General features: G+C 28.4%; 2 protein-coding genes across 2 annotated transcripts; both read right to left on the minus strand.

Moving 5' to 3' along the window:
- Positions 1-1,790: 1,790 nt before the first annotated feature.
- LOC119690163 lies at positions 1,791-3,257 on the minus strand. The gene is made up of 3 exons (XM_038105160.1): positions 3,130-3,257; positions 2,398-2,537; positions 1,791-2,281 (listed from the first exon to the last, which is right to left on the minus strand). The coding sequence occupies exons 1-3, from the start codon at positions 3,200-3,202 to the stop codon at positions 2,069-2,071; spliced, it is 426 nt and encodes a 141-aa protein (XP_037961088.1). The 5' UTR covers positions 3,203-3,257; the 3' UTR covers positions 1,791-2,068.
- Positions 3,258-14,925: 11,668 nt separating this feature from the next.
- On the minus strand, positions 14,926-16,091 carry LOC119687369. Its single transcript, XM_038101660.1, has 2 exons — positions 15,805-16,091; positions 14,926-15,753 (listed from the first exon to the last, which is right to left on the minus strand). The coding sequence occupies exons 1-2, from the start codon at positions 15,992-15,994 to the stop codon at positions 14,942-14,944; spliced, it is 1,002 nt and encodes a 333-aa protein (XP_037957588.1). The 5' UTR covers positions 15,995-16,091; the 3' UTR covers positions 14,926-14,941.
- Between the last annotated feature and the right edge of the window lie 1,498 nt (positions 16,092-17,589).

Genomic DNA, 17,589 nt, shown 5'->3' on the forward strand with positions numbered 1-17,589 from the left:
TACTAAGTAGGCAATTAAGAAATAAAGTCCGCTCTCAGCAACCAAAAATCATGGTATACAAGTATTTTATCTTTTATTATCTTTATAATCATTTGGATTATTTGAAAGAAAAAAATCTTCAAGTATTATTTACGAAGCACATCTTTGCAGTGAGATTCCGAAAGATCTTTAAAATACTCTTCTATAGGAACGATAGTGCCTTCGTTTCATATAAAATGTTTTCAGATATGAAAGAAGATGAAGATGAATACCGATAAACTTTTAAAACCATATCTTGTGGTTATGGTGCTGATGCGGTGATTGGGCTCCATTTAAATGAATTGTTCTGTTTTGGCATTTTGAAATAAATGAGCCCACAAAAATTACTTTTGCCGAAATGACATTTGAGCTATGTGTTTTTGAATTAAAACAGGGTCTAAAATTTCTGCCGAATAGATGACGCAACGCGAAACTATTAAATGCTTGGTACAGAGGCTTGAGATTTTTTATTCCTTCTAAATAATAGGATTATTTAAGGTCCATAAAATACATATTAGATGCAAATATTAGGTTTGAACTCGATTGAAACTTCGTTCTAGTAATATTTTTCTTCAAACTAGAATCTATAAAAATTAGATGAGATCAAATCTGGTGAAAACGGTAGATGTGGTAGCATTTCCAACATAGCTTGACCAATTTTAATATTGTAGTTGCTGATATTTTTATCTTAATTTTTCCATTTAATTGGTTTAATAGAATGGTATAATATTGCTCTATTATGGGCTATTATAATCCCAGCTAATGAATGTTATGATCTAAAAGAGCACATAGTCTAGGTTACTTTTTTGTTTTTATGAATGCCTATATACGATTACCAGTTTCAGTTCCTTTGGAGTCCTCAAGACGTCTTTAGGTGATCTAGCTCCACTATCTTCAATTAGCTGATTATAGTTGAATGTCATTTATAATGTACAATACTCTGGTCAACTTTTTACATTAAAAAATTATATAATGAAACTTATTAACAGGAATCAACTTAATGGAGTTAGTCTTCTCCATTTTCTTGCGAAGATTATAATATTAATATCTAAACCTATTACCAGCTTATGAGATATTTATTTTATAAATATCTTTGAAATTACTTAGTGCAGTCATTGCCGACTTATCGAACTTCCCACGCAATTGATTGGTGTGTATAAATTAGTTTATATGTAAAATATGAATTATTTTAGTGTAATAGACATCATATGTATATATATGTTGATCCTTTTTTCGAGTCAGCGCAACTGGGCACTTTTACTCTTTGATAGCTGGGGGTACTACACCCATCTCACCACCCCCACCCATCTCATTGACTAATTTATTGTATTGCCTATAAGCTTCATGATTATTAAGTGATTGAGTGATTACTCTAAGATTAGATAGTGGTAAGTAGAATAGCCTGTCAATTTTCGCATATAACTTCAGGGCTCTGTCCCTTATGTATTTTTTGATCGGGTCTATTCTAACGTTTCTTACCATGTCGTCTCTTACCAGGCACTTCGAAGAGCCTTCGGAGAGCCTGACTTTGAGCGACTTGTAGCTTTTGTATAGTAGAGTCGGCAGCTTTACTATACGTGACACACCCATAAAGTAATGCTGGTCTAATTATCTGGCTCAGTTTTCTGTTCTTCACGCTAAGGTTGATATGTTTGAAAAGTGGTTGTAAGCATTGCAGTGTTTTAGCACAATTGCTTCTTTTGACTTGTCATATGTATGTTGACATCTATAATTTATATCTTTCAAATGAGAATTGATTAAAACAGACTGAATTGTTTTCTATATTGGCATTATATTTCTAATGAAAATTTTGTGGAATTTCGCAAACCTTAAAATATTTGAATGGACTTATGCTGTCATTGACCAATTTACAGCAAAACTTTTTGAATTTTAAAAAATACGTTAAACATATCGCATTTATGAGTACTTATGCTTAGTTGTCAAATGATGTTAAGATTTGATTTAAAATTTGGAGAGATGAAAACTCTTTCATCTGCAATGACACTTTTTGTTAAAATTGGTAATTTATAAACATTTTCCCTTTTTCCATTCAGTATTCCAAAAAATATTCGTCAACGTCATCGTCGTTACCACTTTCTGATTCACTATCCTGTATTAAAATTTGCGCATCACCTCCTCCTAATTCGTCATTTGCAATCTGTTGAAAATGTTGATGTTGTACGGGGAACTGTTCCAACAATGGCATTATTGGCATAGGGAAATTGTGTATATGTAGAAGTTCTGGTTGCATTTGCAGGATATCCTGAAAGACAAGTTGATAATCATATTAACAATATAACTCTTCACCTATAATGCTTTGATACATTTAATTTAAAAATTAATCAACTGTTGAACTTATATATGTAATTAAAAACTTACTTGTAAGAACGTCTCGCATAACTTAATACATATTAAAAACATGGCAAATGTTAAAAGTGTAACCCACAACTCACGATCGATACTAAACATGCTAAAAACATTACCGGAGGAGGTAAGGTTAGACAGACGGTCAACAATATCTAGGATACGAAAGTGACATGAACTTCTTTAATTGTTGATATTATAGTGTATTTAATGTGTAACATACAATATATGTTTTATAACATAAAATATATATGTATATAATATATAATATATATATTACATAATATGTGATAAATAATATATAATATGCAATATATCGTTTATAATATAATAATACTTGAATCAGTTTGACAGCTATACCTGTTGATAACACTTCAATCGCCTAAACCTGTATATATTATGCATATGATATATTACATATAATATAATAATTATATATAATATTATAATTATATATATTATATATAAAGCAATAATTATATATATAAAATATAATATAATAATTATATATAAATAAGAAATGTTCAAACAGGTTATAGCTTCTCTAATAGTTATTGCTTCGTATATAATATAATATAATACACAGTATATAATATATGATAACTGATATATAATATACAAACAATAATGTATACTATTTAATATAAATATTATATAATACATAATAATTATAACAATGTATATAATAATTATTATAATATAAAACATATAACTTTTAATAGATAAAATACCAGCATGTTTACGTACATGACTTCAAGTTCGGGAAAGCGAATTTACAGTAATTGTAAATAATACAGATGGTCACTAATAACGTCCACATTTTTCAAATTTTTACGTCCAAAATAGAAAACGTATTGTACTGTTTTTTAAAATAACTGAATTTGAATTAAAATAAATTTTTTACATTAAATAATAAAAGTTTTTGTACTGTCGGCATGCTTTGATGAGTTTTGATATTTTACATAGTTTAAATACTCTCTATGTTTTAAATGACAAACTAAATTATTTTTCGAAAAAAAAAATATTAGGTGAAATTTATATTTCAAATAAATGTTATATTAAGCATTTTCTTTTGTAAGCATATCACAAAAGAACAACCGCTTATTTTAAAAATAACATATGAAACAACAACACTGCTGGCTTATTTAATCCAACCTTTTGAAATCACTTAACTAATAAGCGGCTTAAATTGCATGGTTGCCAAGAGTGAAAATTGGTCTATTGTGAAAGGGTTTTAGAAGTGTATTCAAAATTCCTAGTTAACTGCCAACGAATGATTTCGTTAATTATTCGTATTTTTTTGTCGTCATTGTTCGTAACAAATACGTCACTTTTTCTATTTATCGTATTACTGTTAAAAGGCAGAAAATTCATATTTTTTCCACAATCATGTAAAATAAAAATATTCTTACCAATAATTGCAAAGAATTATTATTCATATTGGAAATTTTGACTTAAAGCTCTGTTACGTGTTTTGCATACGTAAGTCTAACAAAATTGATCTTTTGCGATATGTTTACTAAAGGAAAGGTCTATTATTATAAATATTATATAAATGTATATTAATGTCTCATAAACATAGGTCTTAAGTTTGTAATGTATATATAATTAAGAACATTGTATAACTCGAATATTGTAGAAATCTTTAGGTCAAAAAAAAAAAATTAAAATTAAAAAATTAAAATAAAAACTACACCTAATTTGGTATTATATTATAAACTAAAAATACTTACAAATCTGTTTCATTAAATTTTCTGTGAAACTATATTCATCCGAAAGATATATATACATTGTTATCGGGATATTATTATGGGTATTTATTATTTTGCTTTAATTTGTCTTATTCAAATTCTTCATGTGACTTTATTACTTTATTACTACTTTGTTGATCCTCTTTTGATAATAATCGTACTATGGCTTATACTATAGTTTATCTAAGGTGTGACATTCTTAGGTGCGGAATATTAGGTTAGGTTAGGTTGAGAAGGCCCGCATTTCCACTCGGACACTTATATTGCCCATTGTGATGCCCTCAAAGATTTTGCAGAGAGAGGCAAGTTGTTAATAAAAGTTATCTTCGTGTACTATTCTTATTAAACCATTTGGTTTTCTAGATGAAGTTAAGGAGATCCGACAAGTTTACTATCGTTATCTCTGCCAGGCGAGTGAAAAAACGATCCCTTAGATATTGACGTCGCCTTGTCTGCAGTCCTGAACAGAGACACAAAAAGTGGTTGATGGATTCTACCTCCACCCCATCTTGGCAACTTCTACACAATACATTTATTTGAACTCGCTACCGTTGGTGCATAGGCGCAATGGCGCAGTGCTTCGTTAGTACTCCAATAAATACACGAACTGTAGATTTGCTGAGGCCCTAAAGACTTTTTGTTGTATTTTTGTCTAGCGACCATAAGGTTCTAGTGTTAATCCCATAAATTATGATCCAGTGTTTATACCGAGTGATCCGACCTCGCGGAATACTAAGAACAGCGATTCTTGTTGTCCATTCTACCTACACCAGTTATATTAAACCATATATATACTTTTAATAAAGTGAAGATTTTGTTCCATAGAATTAGAAGGTGTTGGATTGTGAGAGCACAATTTTGTTCAGATAGTACTTAGTTTCAGTTTTGACTAACATTATTATTAATATTGAGCAAAACATTCTCGGCTTAATGCCGAAGAATCTATTTCAGGCAATCTTGGAAGGAAGTTAAGCTCGTTTGTTGTTGCTATTATATTTGTTGTTTTAGTCGGGATTCTAGAAAACTTTTACTAAATGCATGTGAAGATATCAAAGGCTACCAGAAACAAAAATTAATTTTTTTTTGTGACTAGTTATAGTGTTAACATACTAGTTGTCATTCATACAGTTTTTATAATATTTGTAATAAAAAAAAAATAAACATATTTATTTAGAAATTTTCTCGTAATGTTACATATTTTTACGATTACGTTTCTTTGGATTATTTTATGGTTATGTACAGATATATTAATATAATTTGAATAAGGAATAAGAGATTTATGATAACTTCTCTTGCATATATTAAAAATGATATATAGCTAACACTATACTTAGTAATTAACACTAGTATTAATTAATTCGGAAACTATATCCGAATCTAATATTTTGTAGTACGTCGAGTCTGTCGCAAAGTATGTTAAGTCTGTTCTTCAAATTCAAAAAGAATGTGTTAAATTAACCGTAGTGACCGATATTATTTTCTAATAGGCCAATTTTGTTAATAGTATACATTAATATTTTAATATGTCTGTCTCCAGAAACGATGAGCCTGTTGTTGTTCAGTTTTGAGTATTTGGAGAAAATGTACTCAGGTAACCGGTTCACAGTAGTGACCGTTATTGCTTTCTGATAGCCCAAATTTTTTTGAAAGAATGCTAAAATATTTTAGTATTCAATTTCGATGAAACATTTTAATTTCATCTCTCATCTCACACCTTTTCTCACACCACTCTTGCATGGAATAATTTGGTATGAGCACTGTATAAAATCGGTCCAATGTATTAACTTTGGAATTTCCTTATCAGCACCAGGTAAAATTAACGGATGATTTCTCGCTTTGACAATAAAATCTACAGATAATACACTGTAAAAATACTACAACTAATAAAAATGTCTTCTAGTACAGAACTGTCCAAATCACGGGTGACATGTAACCCGCTGCTAATATATATGCGACCCGTAATATGTTTTTAATCTACTACAATTAGGCAAATTTTTCTTTAATATATTTTGGTTAAATTACATTATTTTATTTCAATGGTATTACAAAAAAATATTTATTCAAATGAATAAATGAATAAAACTAATTTTTTACATTATCACTGTATTTTTATATATCTCCAGAAAAAATATGAACGTAAGAAATATAATTAAAATAATAAATCCAGTAATATCTTTAAAAGTAAAATAAGGGCGAAATGGAATTTTATCAATATTTGTATTTAGTCCTATTGGATTATTTGATCCTGTTTGGTGAAGAAATAAAAGATGATTTTTCAGTCCTCCAAGCTCTAAACGGGTCACTTCAAGTGACCCGCGATCGTACCTGGTCTGGACAAACATGTTCTATTACATCCTCTTTTTGTCTTTTTTTTTATATCTTACGATATTTCCTGCAAAAAAAGTTGTAGTAAAATGTAGTAAATGGCGAAAAATCGTTAATTATAGACAACGGCATAATAACTGCTAACCTGAATTACCACTCCAATCATTCAATCACTCCAATCATTGTCCCCCTTTGGCGTAATCCTCTTTGCGTCACTGGTTATTCTTCTAAAAAATTTCAATTTATTAAAGTTTTCAAGTTTATTTTGAAGTATTTAGGGCTGTTTTCTCTTGGACACACCCTGTATATTTGAATTCTGATTTACGAGTATGTGCAGTATTGCAACGAAATGCATAAGATAAACGTATACCAAGAAAGAAAGATGGAATTGAAATTATTTGACAACCAACTAACTTAACATCGCATGAAATGAACTGTATGAAGTAAAATGGAAAAGAAATCGAAGATGAAAATGGATAAGAATTGGAAGAAGAAACTGTGGTAGTGGTAGTAAAACTATTCCATGAAATGTCATTACTTTAATTTCGTATTTTGTTGCTGTTGTCCTAGTCATCATCATGCTAGGAATGTGTAATAAATTCCCAATGGGAACACACATAAAGCATTATGTATTTTATGTAAGGATTTACAACTATAAGTGTGTGTGTGTGCAAATATTGCAACGTTTTAATATTATATATATATATATATATATATATGTATATATGTCTCTTTAGTAAATTCTCTATAGTTTGATAACAATAAAAATTATCATACGATATCCTTGAGGAAGTGGCTTAAATGAAAGACGAATACAAATACACTAATGCATGCATTTGTATGTACACACACACATATGTACTCGTACATACATTCACATTTAAGGCAAATACACGCGCTGGTTGCAGTTGAAATATGTGCTGGCGATGCTGTAAATACATTTTTCGTAGTTGGGTGGGTGGCATGTCAATTGAGGAATTATAAGAGCGCGAAAAATGTAACAATTAAGAAATATGGTATTAACAGCAACAATAAGTATAGCGGAGGAGTTAAAAGTGTAGAGTCTGTTGGTCTGATGGTGAGAGAGTACAGCACACAAATCACAGCAGCAGCAGTAGAATTTTTAATAGCTGCTCTTTCTTTCTCTCGCTCTCTCTGTTTGTGTCAATCTCTTTGCTGCTGAGAACGCAACTAACTTACTAGGTTTGAAATGTTAAGACAGCGTACAAGCGAGTATACGACATGTTGTACGCACTTGTTTGTTTGTGTGTTGTTGTTGTTGTTATTGGTGGTATTGGTTTGGTGTTTCTTTTATTAATACTTGTGTTAAATGTTGTATGTATGGTTCATGTTGAATGCTAAATAATTTTTTTGAACATTTTTTTTGTATTTTTTTTCATTTTGTTTTATTTAATTATGTTTTCCTATAAATTCGATTCGTAGCAACATTTAGATTTTCGAGTAAAATCATAACGTATTTTGTTGCATTACGAAAAAAACTTCTACCACACATTTCTTAAAAGTATACATATACATATATTTGTTTATATACATTTAGAAGCTGCTTAGATAAATGTATATATACATGTATATGTGTATATTTGGCATTGCATAAGTTCTACTTGCACGCATGTTTGTGTGTATAAGGGTTCGTGTATCGTTAAGTGTGAGTGTGATTGTGAGTGTGTAATTGTATCCTTTACTAGGTCAAATTTATTTCAGTTACAATTTCATCAGTCAGATTTTCTCGCATTACCCGTAATCCTTCCCATATTTTGCTGTTGCAAGACGTTTTATTACTCTATAAAATTGCTTAAATTTTATAAAAATTATTTCTCTATTTTTCTTCTCAAACAATGTCTTTCTTCATGGCATAGAAAAATATTTAAATACTATATACGTATGTGTGTATGTATATGTGTGTATACATATATATATGTTAATATGTATCCACCGCTAAACAGAAATTTTGTTGCGGCTTTGCTGCATATTTATTGCGCTTGCGTTTGCTCTACATAATTTTTTGTTTTTTGTGTAAAATTCCTTTTGTGTCCTTGTGTGTTTAATACAGAAATACGTTTCATATTTAAGTATGAAAGGAAGAAGAAGAAAAGAAGAAGAACACAAAGAAAAAACTTTACAAGAATTTAAACTTTCCCAAACAATCTACAATATTTAAAAATGCAATTCAGAAAATTTGTTTTTTTTATGCTTTGTGAGTATCAGAGCTCATTTGTATCAGATTTGTAAGTAACTTATAAAAACTGAAAAGATACAAAATTTTTTTTAAATAAATATACATAAATTCAATGAAAATGTAGAAAAAATATTAAAAACAAAAGAAAAAAGTTCAAAAAAACTTTATTTTTAAAAATATTCAGAACAAATATTTTAAATGAAATATTAATAAACAAAAAAAAACTATTAAAAAGATAAAATTAAAAAAAGTAAAAATATAAATATTAAAATAATGTGAATATCAACAAAAATATTAATAATAAAAAAATAATTTTATTGAAACAAATATTAGTAAAAAAAAATATAACAATTTAAAAAAGAATTTTAATATTAAAAAAATCATTAATATTAAAATAAATAAAAATATTGAAAAAATATTATTATTTAAAAATAAATATAAATATTAAAAAAATATTTATATTTAAAAATATTAATATTAATAATATTAAAAAAAATATTAATATTAAAAAAATATTATTATTAAAAAAATATTATTATTAAAAAAAATATTAATATTAAAAAAAAATAATATTAAATATTATAATAAAAAAAATGAAAATTAAAAATATATTAATATTAAAAAAATATTAATATTAAAAAAATATTAATATTAAATAAATTATAAATATTAAAAAATATTAATATTAAAAAAAAATTGTTATTAAAAAATATAAATATTAAAAAAAATAATAATAAGCATTAATATTGAAAAAAATATTAATATTAAAAAAAAAAATATATATATATAGACAAAAAAAATATATATAGATACATTTAAAAATTTAGAAATTAAATCATATTTAAACAAAGCTATATATGTTATATACATATATATATATATATAGAAACATTTTTGTAAGTAAACGACATATTCAGTTACTATAGCTAATACCAATAAAAAATATAAAAAAATATAAAAATACTGACACTCTGCGTTCTGATGCATTTTTGTCATAGTCCCGAAAGAGTCAATTTTAACGTGCTCGTGACACTCTATATAACATGGACCATACTTAAACAGTTTTTGTTTTATTGCTATATTATAATAAAGTAAATGACTGCACATTCAACAATATATCTCAACAATATCGCTTCAAAAATATAACAATATCTCCCTAAAACTTGTTTTTGCTCAATACTTAAAAGATAAGCAAAAAGTAAAACCCACTGACTTATGTGGTCATTGCATAGATAAAGTTGAAAAAGCACAACTCATACATATTTACAAAAGGTTATCAATCCTTTAGAACAGTGAACTATATCTTTAATTGTAAAGGTTGAAAAGTTAGTTAAGTCATTAAGAAAATAATAGTAAATCAATCCGAAAGTCAATAAAGGAATAAACAGCTTTATTCCTAATTACAAATAATGACAAAAATGCATAAATAAGGTGGCAAAATAAGTCATTATTATTTTTATCAAGACTATTGTCATGAAATCGCTCAACAGCCGGTACTGTGGCCAGAAGAGTGCTATTGTACAAAATTTACTTTTAATAAGACAAAGCCCTTGAAAGCTTTGTGAATAAAGTCCAAAACTAAAACTAGAGAAGAGCTCTTAATCTGTTCTGCTGATAAAAATTCCATATGAAATAAGTTTCTTCTGTGCGTTGTTGAAATTGGACAGCCACAAAGAATATGCATAGTAGTTTCCTCGTCTTCAAGCCGTAATATGCATTCCGAATTTAGCAGATAATCGAAGTTTATGAAGACGATATTTCAGACCATGAGTCCTTAGGTAGTAAGAAAATCTCTACTATTTATAAATTACAAATTTAAATTACCTTTTTTTCAAGAGGTTTTTCGAAAAGTAGTGAACTACAACAACAAAAATTCTTTTTTATATTATTTTAATTAAATGAATTTTTGGCTCATCAGTGGTCTTGAAAATAGTTCTTGTATTTAATTATTGATAAATAACTTTTTTGTTGTAATTATTTTGTTTTAAAAATTAGTATTTTAAATGGTACACTTTTTACTATTAAAATAATTTTCTACTAATTTCAGGTTAAAAATGTTTAAAACTTGGCAGCTATAATTTTTGGAGAAACCAAATTTAAAATTTTCATCAAATCACATTGACGCTTATCAAAATTCCTACTGAAATTAACTATAAAAAATACTAAAAATATAAACAATTTGCACAAAGTTGAAAATATATTAAGTTAATGAATAAAAAGCGTTGAGAAATTTATTTAATAAAAAATATAAAAAAAATGCTGCAAAATTTTTCAAAAATTAAAATTTTACAAAACATTTTGAAAAATTTGAAATTTTTACAACGACTACGACAACAACATCTAAACTAATTACAACAATGTAAAGCATTAAATAAATACTTTTAGCTTGAAAAGGATTTTTTAAAAACTGAAATCCTAAAGCATTTAAATTAAATTTACACAAGAAAGGAAAACAGTTATTAAAACTAAGACAAATAATAAAAAACAAATAAATTGAATGAAATTTTAAAACATTATCGCAAATGGACAAGTTCTGAGAGTGCTGAAAATAAATTAAAATTTTCGTAAAGAATAAAAATATAAAATTAAAAATAAATTAACATTTAAGCATATAATAAAAATAAACTATTGACATTCGTTGAAAAAAAAAATTACACAATAAAAAAACCAAAAAATACAAAATAAATAATAAATATTAACAAAAAAAGAAATACAGTAAAATATATATTAGCTTAAATAAGCACGATTTCAATTACAATATAAACACTAATACATCCACATCCACACCCATACACACGTACACCGTTAAGGTTATACCAACACACTCATACAATAACAAATGGACTGAAAGGACTTTATTATAAAAACTCTGCATTTTTACACATTATATGAAAGCATTTTGCACACTGGCTCCATTGTAAGCAGCGGTGGTGGACGATTATTAACAGTTTTCAGTGACACACATTAGCACATGTAAATAAAATCAGAACAAGTAAAAGCAACAACAAAAACATAAACAAAAACAATAATCATAATTAAAATAATATATAACAACAAATTTACGATTGCGTTTATGTGCATAACAACAACAACAACAACGCAGGCAGACATACAAACAACAAAAAGAAAAGAGAAATTGATTTTACTTAATAGTTAATAGCATAAAAAAGCCAACAACAAAAAGAGCGCACATATTCACTTTGGTAATGTAAATGTTTTCTATAACAAAAATTATAATAACAACAATAACAACAACAACAACAACAACTATAATCATAACTAGCAAAAGAAGAAGAACTACATTAAAATACATTTAAACACATTTAAAAACCAATAAAGGCAAAAAAAACATCAAAAGTAATAATAAAAACAACAACAACAAAGGCAACAATAACTATATTAATCAATATCAAATAAAAAAAAAGAGACCCAAAAAATTAGAATCAACAGAACTGATATATAACAAAAGGGACATTATAAAAAAAAATTTAATTGTTCCGGAACGACGTCACAATGGAGCGTAAATATTTTGGCGTTGTTACGCTCTGCCTCATCGCCTTCATACTAAAACTCCATATATTCAGCGTACTGGGTGATCAGGAGGAGGATATACCACATAATGAGTAAGTCAATTTTATTGTGATATTCATAATATATATAGTACAAGCGCCCGTTTGTGTTTATTTGGTAAATCTAACTAATTATTATATAGTAGTATATATAACAGTGAAATTTCAGTTGAATAATTACTCATTCCAACAAATATCACACTAAAGACTGAATTAGTTGTGCCGTAAGAAATCAACTAATCGGTTCTATTTTTTGAAAAGCAATAGATTTGTTCCACGAACTACTCGTAGTAACTTTGAGTAACACTGTGTAAATGAGAGCATCTAAGAGAGCGTAACATTTCTGTCGAAATTTGAAAATGTGTTACACAGACTTTACTCGTACATTTTATTTCAAGTATAATTTGTGTGATCTGTGAATCAGCTGTTTTGGTTTGAATTTAAATTTTTGTGTTGTTTATTTGCGCAGCACAAAGCTATTCCATGAAAATCTGTGTAAAAAGCGTAATTTGGCACTTTATTTGTGTTACGCTCTTAGTTTATACTTTACTTGCGTTTTATTTGAGTTTTACTATGAGTAGAACTTTACTGTATAGTATAAATAAAAAATCATCTTTTCTAGAATACTGCCATAGAAATTTCAAAGCAATATTTGATTAATTTTTAAAATTTTGTAATAAAAATACATGGTTTGCTTTTAAAATGCGTGGAAAGTGGATTCGGCGAATTTCAACTTTTAGGAATGATCATACTTAACAGAACCTTATAAATACATAGCCTTTGGTATGCATATAATCTGCGATCCTAAAACCTTAATAATTTCAAATTATAAAAACTTATATCTTAAATACGAAAACGAACACTAGCTGCCAGGGCTTTCAGTTTCAAATTTATTTATATTTACTATATTACAGGTTTTAATATATGTATTTATATATCAAATGTCTGTTTTTTACAGTAATTGTATGTATGTATGTATGTATGTATGTATGTATGTATGTATGTATGCATGTATGTATGTATGTATGTATGTGTGTATGTTGATCCTTTTTTCGAGCAACTAGTCACTTTTACTCTTTGATAGCTGGGGGTACTACAGGGTGCCACCCATATCATTGACTAATTTATGTATTGCCTATAAGCTTCATGATTATTAAGTGATTGATCTAAGATCTGCGTACCTCCCCGTGCGGAGAGTGATTACTCTAAGATTATATAGTGGTAAGTAGGATAGCCTGTCAATTTTCGCATATAACTTCAGGGCTCTGTCCCTTATGTATTTTTTGATCAGGTCTATTCTAAGGTCTCTTAGGTTGGTAGGTCAGATATTTGAAAATATATTATTTCAACATGATCTACAGATGATGGGCTGTTACAAAATAGTCTCTCAAATCGACACTCAAAAGGTACTCTTGAAAAAAGTTAATACAAAAAACATACAAAAAATTTTTTTGTTTACTTATAGAAAATAAAAATACTTAAAGATCTAATAAAGTTGCAAAAAGACGATAATTGGAAAATGCATAGAAGACTATAGAAGACTATACGAAAATTTCGCAATAAAGTGTAAATTGCAATCATGATCATTTTGGCGCACAATAGATCTTTTAGGTCTAGGATGCTTATAGAAAAAAAACATTATGGAAGTGTATGAAAGCAAAAAATTATATGACTTAATACCGAATGTAGTATACGAAAACCTGGGGATGAGCTATTTGTCAGAGATTGGTTTGTAAAACTTCAACAAAATACAGAGTAGTTATATGGCACAACTGTTTTACAAGCAAGCAAGATTGGGTAAAAATCCATTCACACACTTTCTAAAGACTTTAGATTACATTAATTAAAAAGTTTTTTTACCTAAATAGTCTTACATAATAACACATTGTTTGACTGAGAATACGCATAAACCTAATAATTCCACAACGAATCCATATATCCTTAAAAGCAAGCAAAGCCGCTGCACACCATTTAAGATGTCTCCGGTATTAGGGAATTTTAAGAAATAATTATATTTGAAAGTAACTAGAAAGTTCAACCAGCCCCTCAAAGCTGGTAGACCTAAATATTTTAAGTTGAGTTTTCGAGCTGGGCATTAACAAAGCAGATGTTCTAAAGTGTTTTCAACATCTGATTCCGTTCATTTTCTACATGTGCTATTTTTATTATTAACCTTATGTCTTGCATTGCAACCAGCCTGTGATCGATTAAAACATTGACTAGCGTTCGGCAGTTCTCACAATTATACGCTAAAGCTTCCTTCAGATACTACGTTCTATATTGAACTTTATAATGTGGTAGGAATGACGACTTTTTCAACTTGATTTAGATTTTGTTAAAATGATACTAAATCATTCTGACATACAACTAGGAATATAGATCTGTCACCACATAAGTGCCACTAACGTTATTAAATTTCTAAATAAAAATGCACATTGAATTTTATTTTAATAGTTCATTTATTTAAAAACACTGCCTTAAAAATGGACGGAATGATGAAAGTTTTAGTGCTGACAAACCAAAATGACCTACTAAAGACAGTTTTCATGTCATACAAATCAATTATTTACTATTAAATTCTAAATTGCAAAATTGTGAATTTTCATACAATATTATATTACATGAAATTTATATAATTGAATTTACATAACTTTAAATTTTTTTATAAATATAAATATGTAATAGGTGTTGTTGTTGTTTGTTGCAGCCTGTTGTTATTAATTCGATTTATGGTCAATTCTATTTTTTTCCAACTCCCTTTCATAAGATTCTGCGTGATACTTAATTCCGTTTAAATTTTTATACCTTTTCTTGCAACCACGAATGGGACAAGGAAATGGCTTTAATTTCGAGTGATCTGCTCTTAGAACCGAGTTTTGGACAATCTCATCCGGAGTCAAACCACTCAAGGCAATATGAGTAGTATCGTTAAATTTTGGAGGAGGTGATGTAGAGGTTGGTTGTGTTGAAGCATCATTTGTCTTTGCCATGGATGGCACAGCATTAAAGTTAATAGATGACATCCTCTTCGTTAGAGAAGACATTTTAGAACTATTATTTTTTTCCTTAACCTTTGATGATGACGATGGTATGTCATCGTCATTTGGTAATTCAACATCACGATTACCACCTAGTCCCATTGACTGCATTCGCGCTTTGGGAATTGCACCGTGCTTTGCTTGTATAACAACAGACTTAGACGGTGGAACACAATTATTGCTTTTTGTGGAAACCATTGGTACCTGAAATGGTGAAATTGCACTACTATTAACAATAGTAGGTGTTAACACGAACTGCAATGACGGACCAGCACCATTACTTCCAATTGCATTCAACAACTGAAATTGACGTATATAATTACTTTGATTAACAGAAATACCAACATTATCAGTAGCCAACGCAGACTGCAATGAGGAGGCAGCACCAATTCCATTCATCATCTGAATTGCACGTCCACAATTAATGTTTTTTAGTGCAGCCACTGGTGGGCGGAGACGTGGTCCACGGTTGATGCGATGAACCGGAGGACCTATTGATTAAATCAGAAAAATTTGTGAATTTCGAAAAGTAATACACTTACGCATCATCACGTCATGGATATTGTTAGGCAATATTTTGCTCAAGGGCACCATCATTTCACTTTTAGAGACTTCCTCATTTTCATTAATTACAACATGAACACGTTCTACATGCTGAATCAATTCAGCCAGACTACCGAACTTTTCACCACAACCGCTGTATTGACATTTGTTGTTAAAAAAGAAAGCCATTGTTTCTATATATAAAATCTGAAAGGTTTTTTTATCAATATTAGAATTAATTCACTTTTAACCGACGCTTTCGATTTTATTTAGATTCGCGCGAAAGAATCACTAACAACGAATGGTGTAATTGTTAAAGTGAAGACGAAGGAACGATTTATATTGGAACGCTGAAAGTTGCGCAAATCGTGACGAAGGGAGTTGCCACATCCGAAATATTACTAAATGTAATTAAAAAAGTATACAAAATATTATTCTTAATAAATAAAGAATTTGTTGATCAAACTACATTAACTTGAGCATGATGCATTTTCGACTGTTTCTAGATATCAAAAAAAAAAACCAAAGATTGAAAATTATATTACCTATATAGATAAGTACCGCAGTAATTAATATCAATTTAATTACTTTATGGAATATATTATTCATTTCATCGTGCATCATATAAAGCCTTTTAAATGCAATGATTAAGCTTCTACTAAGAATATTCAGACCAAACTCACTCTCCATAACAGGGTTTACGGAGAAATGAGATGCTGAATAATTCTAAACTTATTTTTTACAGGTCTGGAACAGGTCTGATAACCATTTGTCCTATCACCAGTAGTAAAAGGGACACTAGTGAAGCTATTAATACTATTTTTAACAAGGCGCTTATCAAAAGAATAATGGATTAGACATGACAATTTTGTGCATTATTCATCCATAGTTAAGATAAGAATAAGAAATATGTCGAAAAATGTGTTTTTCTCTAAAAGTAATATCCAATTCTGTATGGCATTCATAACCTAAATAACTTATTCAAATGGACGTTTTTATTATCAAAATTTCTACAAGTGTTTGTTGGTACATATAATGTTGACGCACAGAGAACTTTTAGTTCCATAGTCATACCATTTGAGAGTCCTTTAAAGTAAATAGGGAAAGTTCACTATGTATACCATTTAAGATATCTGTGTTATTGACAAGTTGTAAATTAGATGTTGCATGCTTTGTTGATGTCTATTACTAAGTATCTTCTGTATTTTTCACTACTAGCCGTTTTTTTTTTAAATAATCATCAAGTTTTCGTTTACTGTTAGGAAATGCTTTTGCGTGGTACAGTCCACAGTATTCAGGAAACGTAAATGTTTCTTATACCCGACTCAAAACAATAGATGTCAGCTCCAGCTAGTAATGTAACGAGGAGCATAACCATGGTCTACAGGACGAGTGAATTCAACATATAATATGTAATTGTATATTTAATGGAATACTACAAACCTATAGTACCTTGATCTTCAATTATGTTTGCGATTCTACTGGCTTCAGTCTCTTTACGTATTTTAGATCTATCTACTATATTCTAAATAGTTTTTATGTTAATTATTTTCTTACCTATCCGATTATCTGCAAAAAGTATTTGTTAGTTCCGTTTCGTTATTTAACATTGAGCTATGACTAATTTTTCTAAACAATTCTAGAGAGAAAGCTACTCTACTTTATATTTTAAACAAATTGAGTGATTTATTATTGAAAATTGAAACTTTCAACTATAAAATAACTTCAACAGAATGCATTAAAGTGATTGCTATACAATGAATATGTAACACTACACATGAATG

The sequence above is a fragment of the Teleopsis dalmanni genome, chromosome X, assembly GCF_002237135.1.
Source record: "Teleopsis dalmanni isolate 2A chromosome X, ASM223713v2, whole genome shotgun sequence".
NCBI classification, from domain to species: domain Eukaryota; kingdom Metazoa; phylum Arthropoda; class Insecta; order Diptera; family Diopsidae; genus Teleopsis; species Teleopsis dalmanni.

Bases quoted from the DNA above. Each gene is read 5' to 3' on its own strand.
- LOC119690163 (XM_038105160.1), bottom strand. From the start codon at position 3,202: ATGTGGACGTTATTAGTGACCATCTGTATTATTTACAATTACTGTAAA. The intron at 2,538-3,129 runs GTACGTAAACAT...TTCGTATCCTAG, and splicing joins TTTCCCGAACTTGAAGTCAT to ATATTGTTGACCGTCTGTCT. The intron at 2,282-2,397 runs GTAAGTTTTTAA...CTTGTCTTTCAG, and splicing joins TATGCGAGACGTTCTTACAA to GATATCCTGCAAATGCAACC.
- LOC119687369 (XM_038101660.1), bottom strand. From the start codon at position 15,994: ATGGCTTTCTTTTTTAACAACAAATGTCAATACAGCGGTTGTGGTGAA. The intron at 15,754-15,804 runs GTAAGTGTATTA...TTTAATCAATAG, and splicing joins TATCCATGACGTGATGATGC to GTCCTCCGGTTCATCGCATC.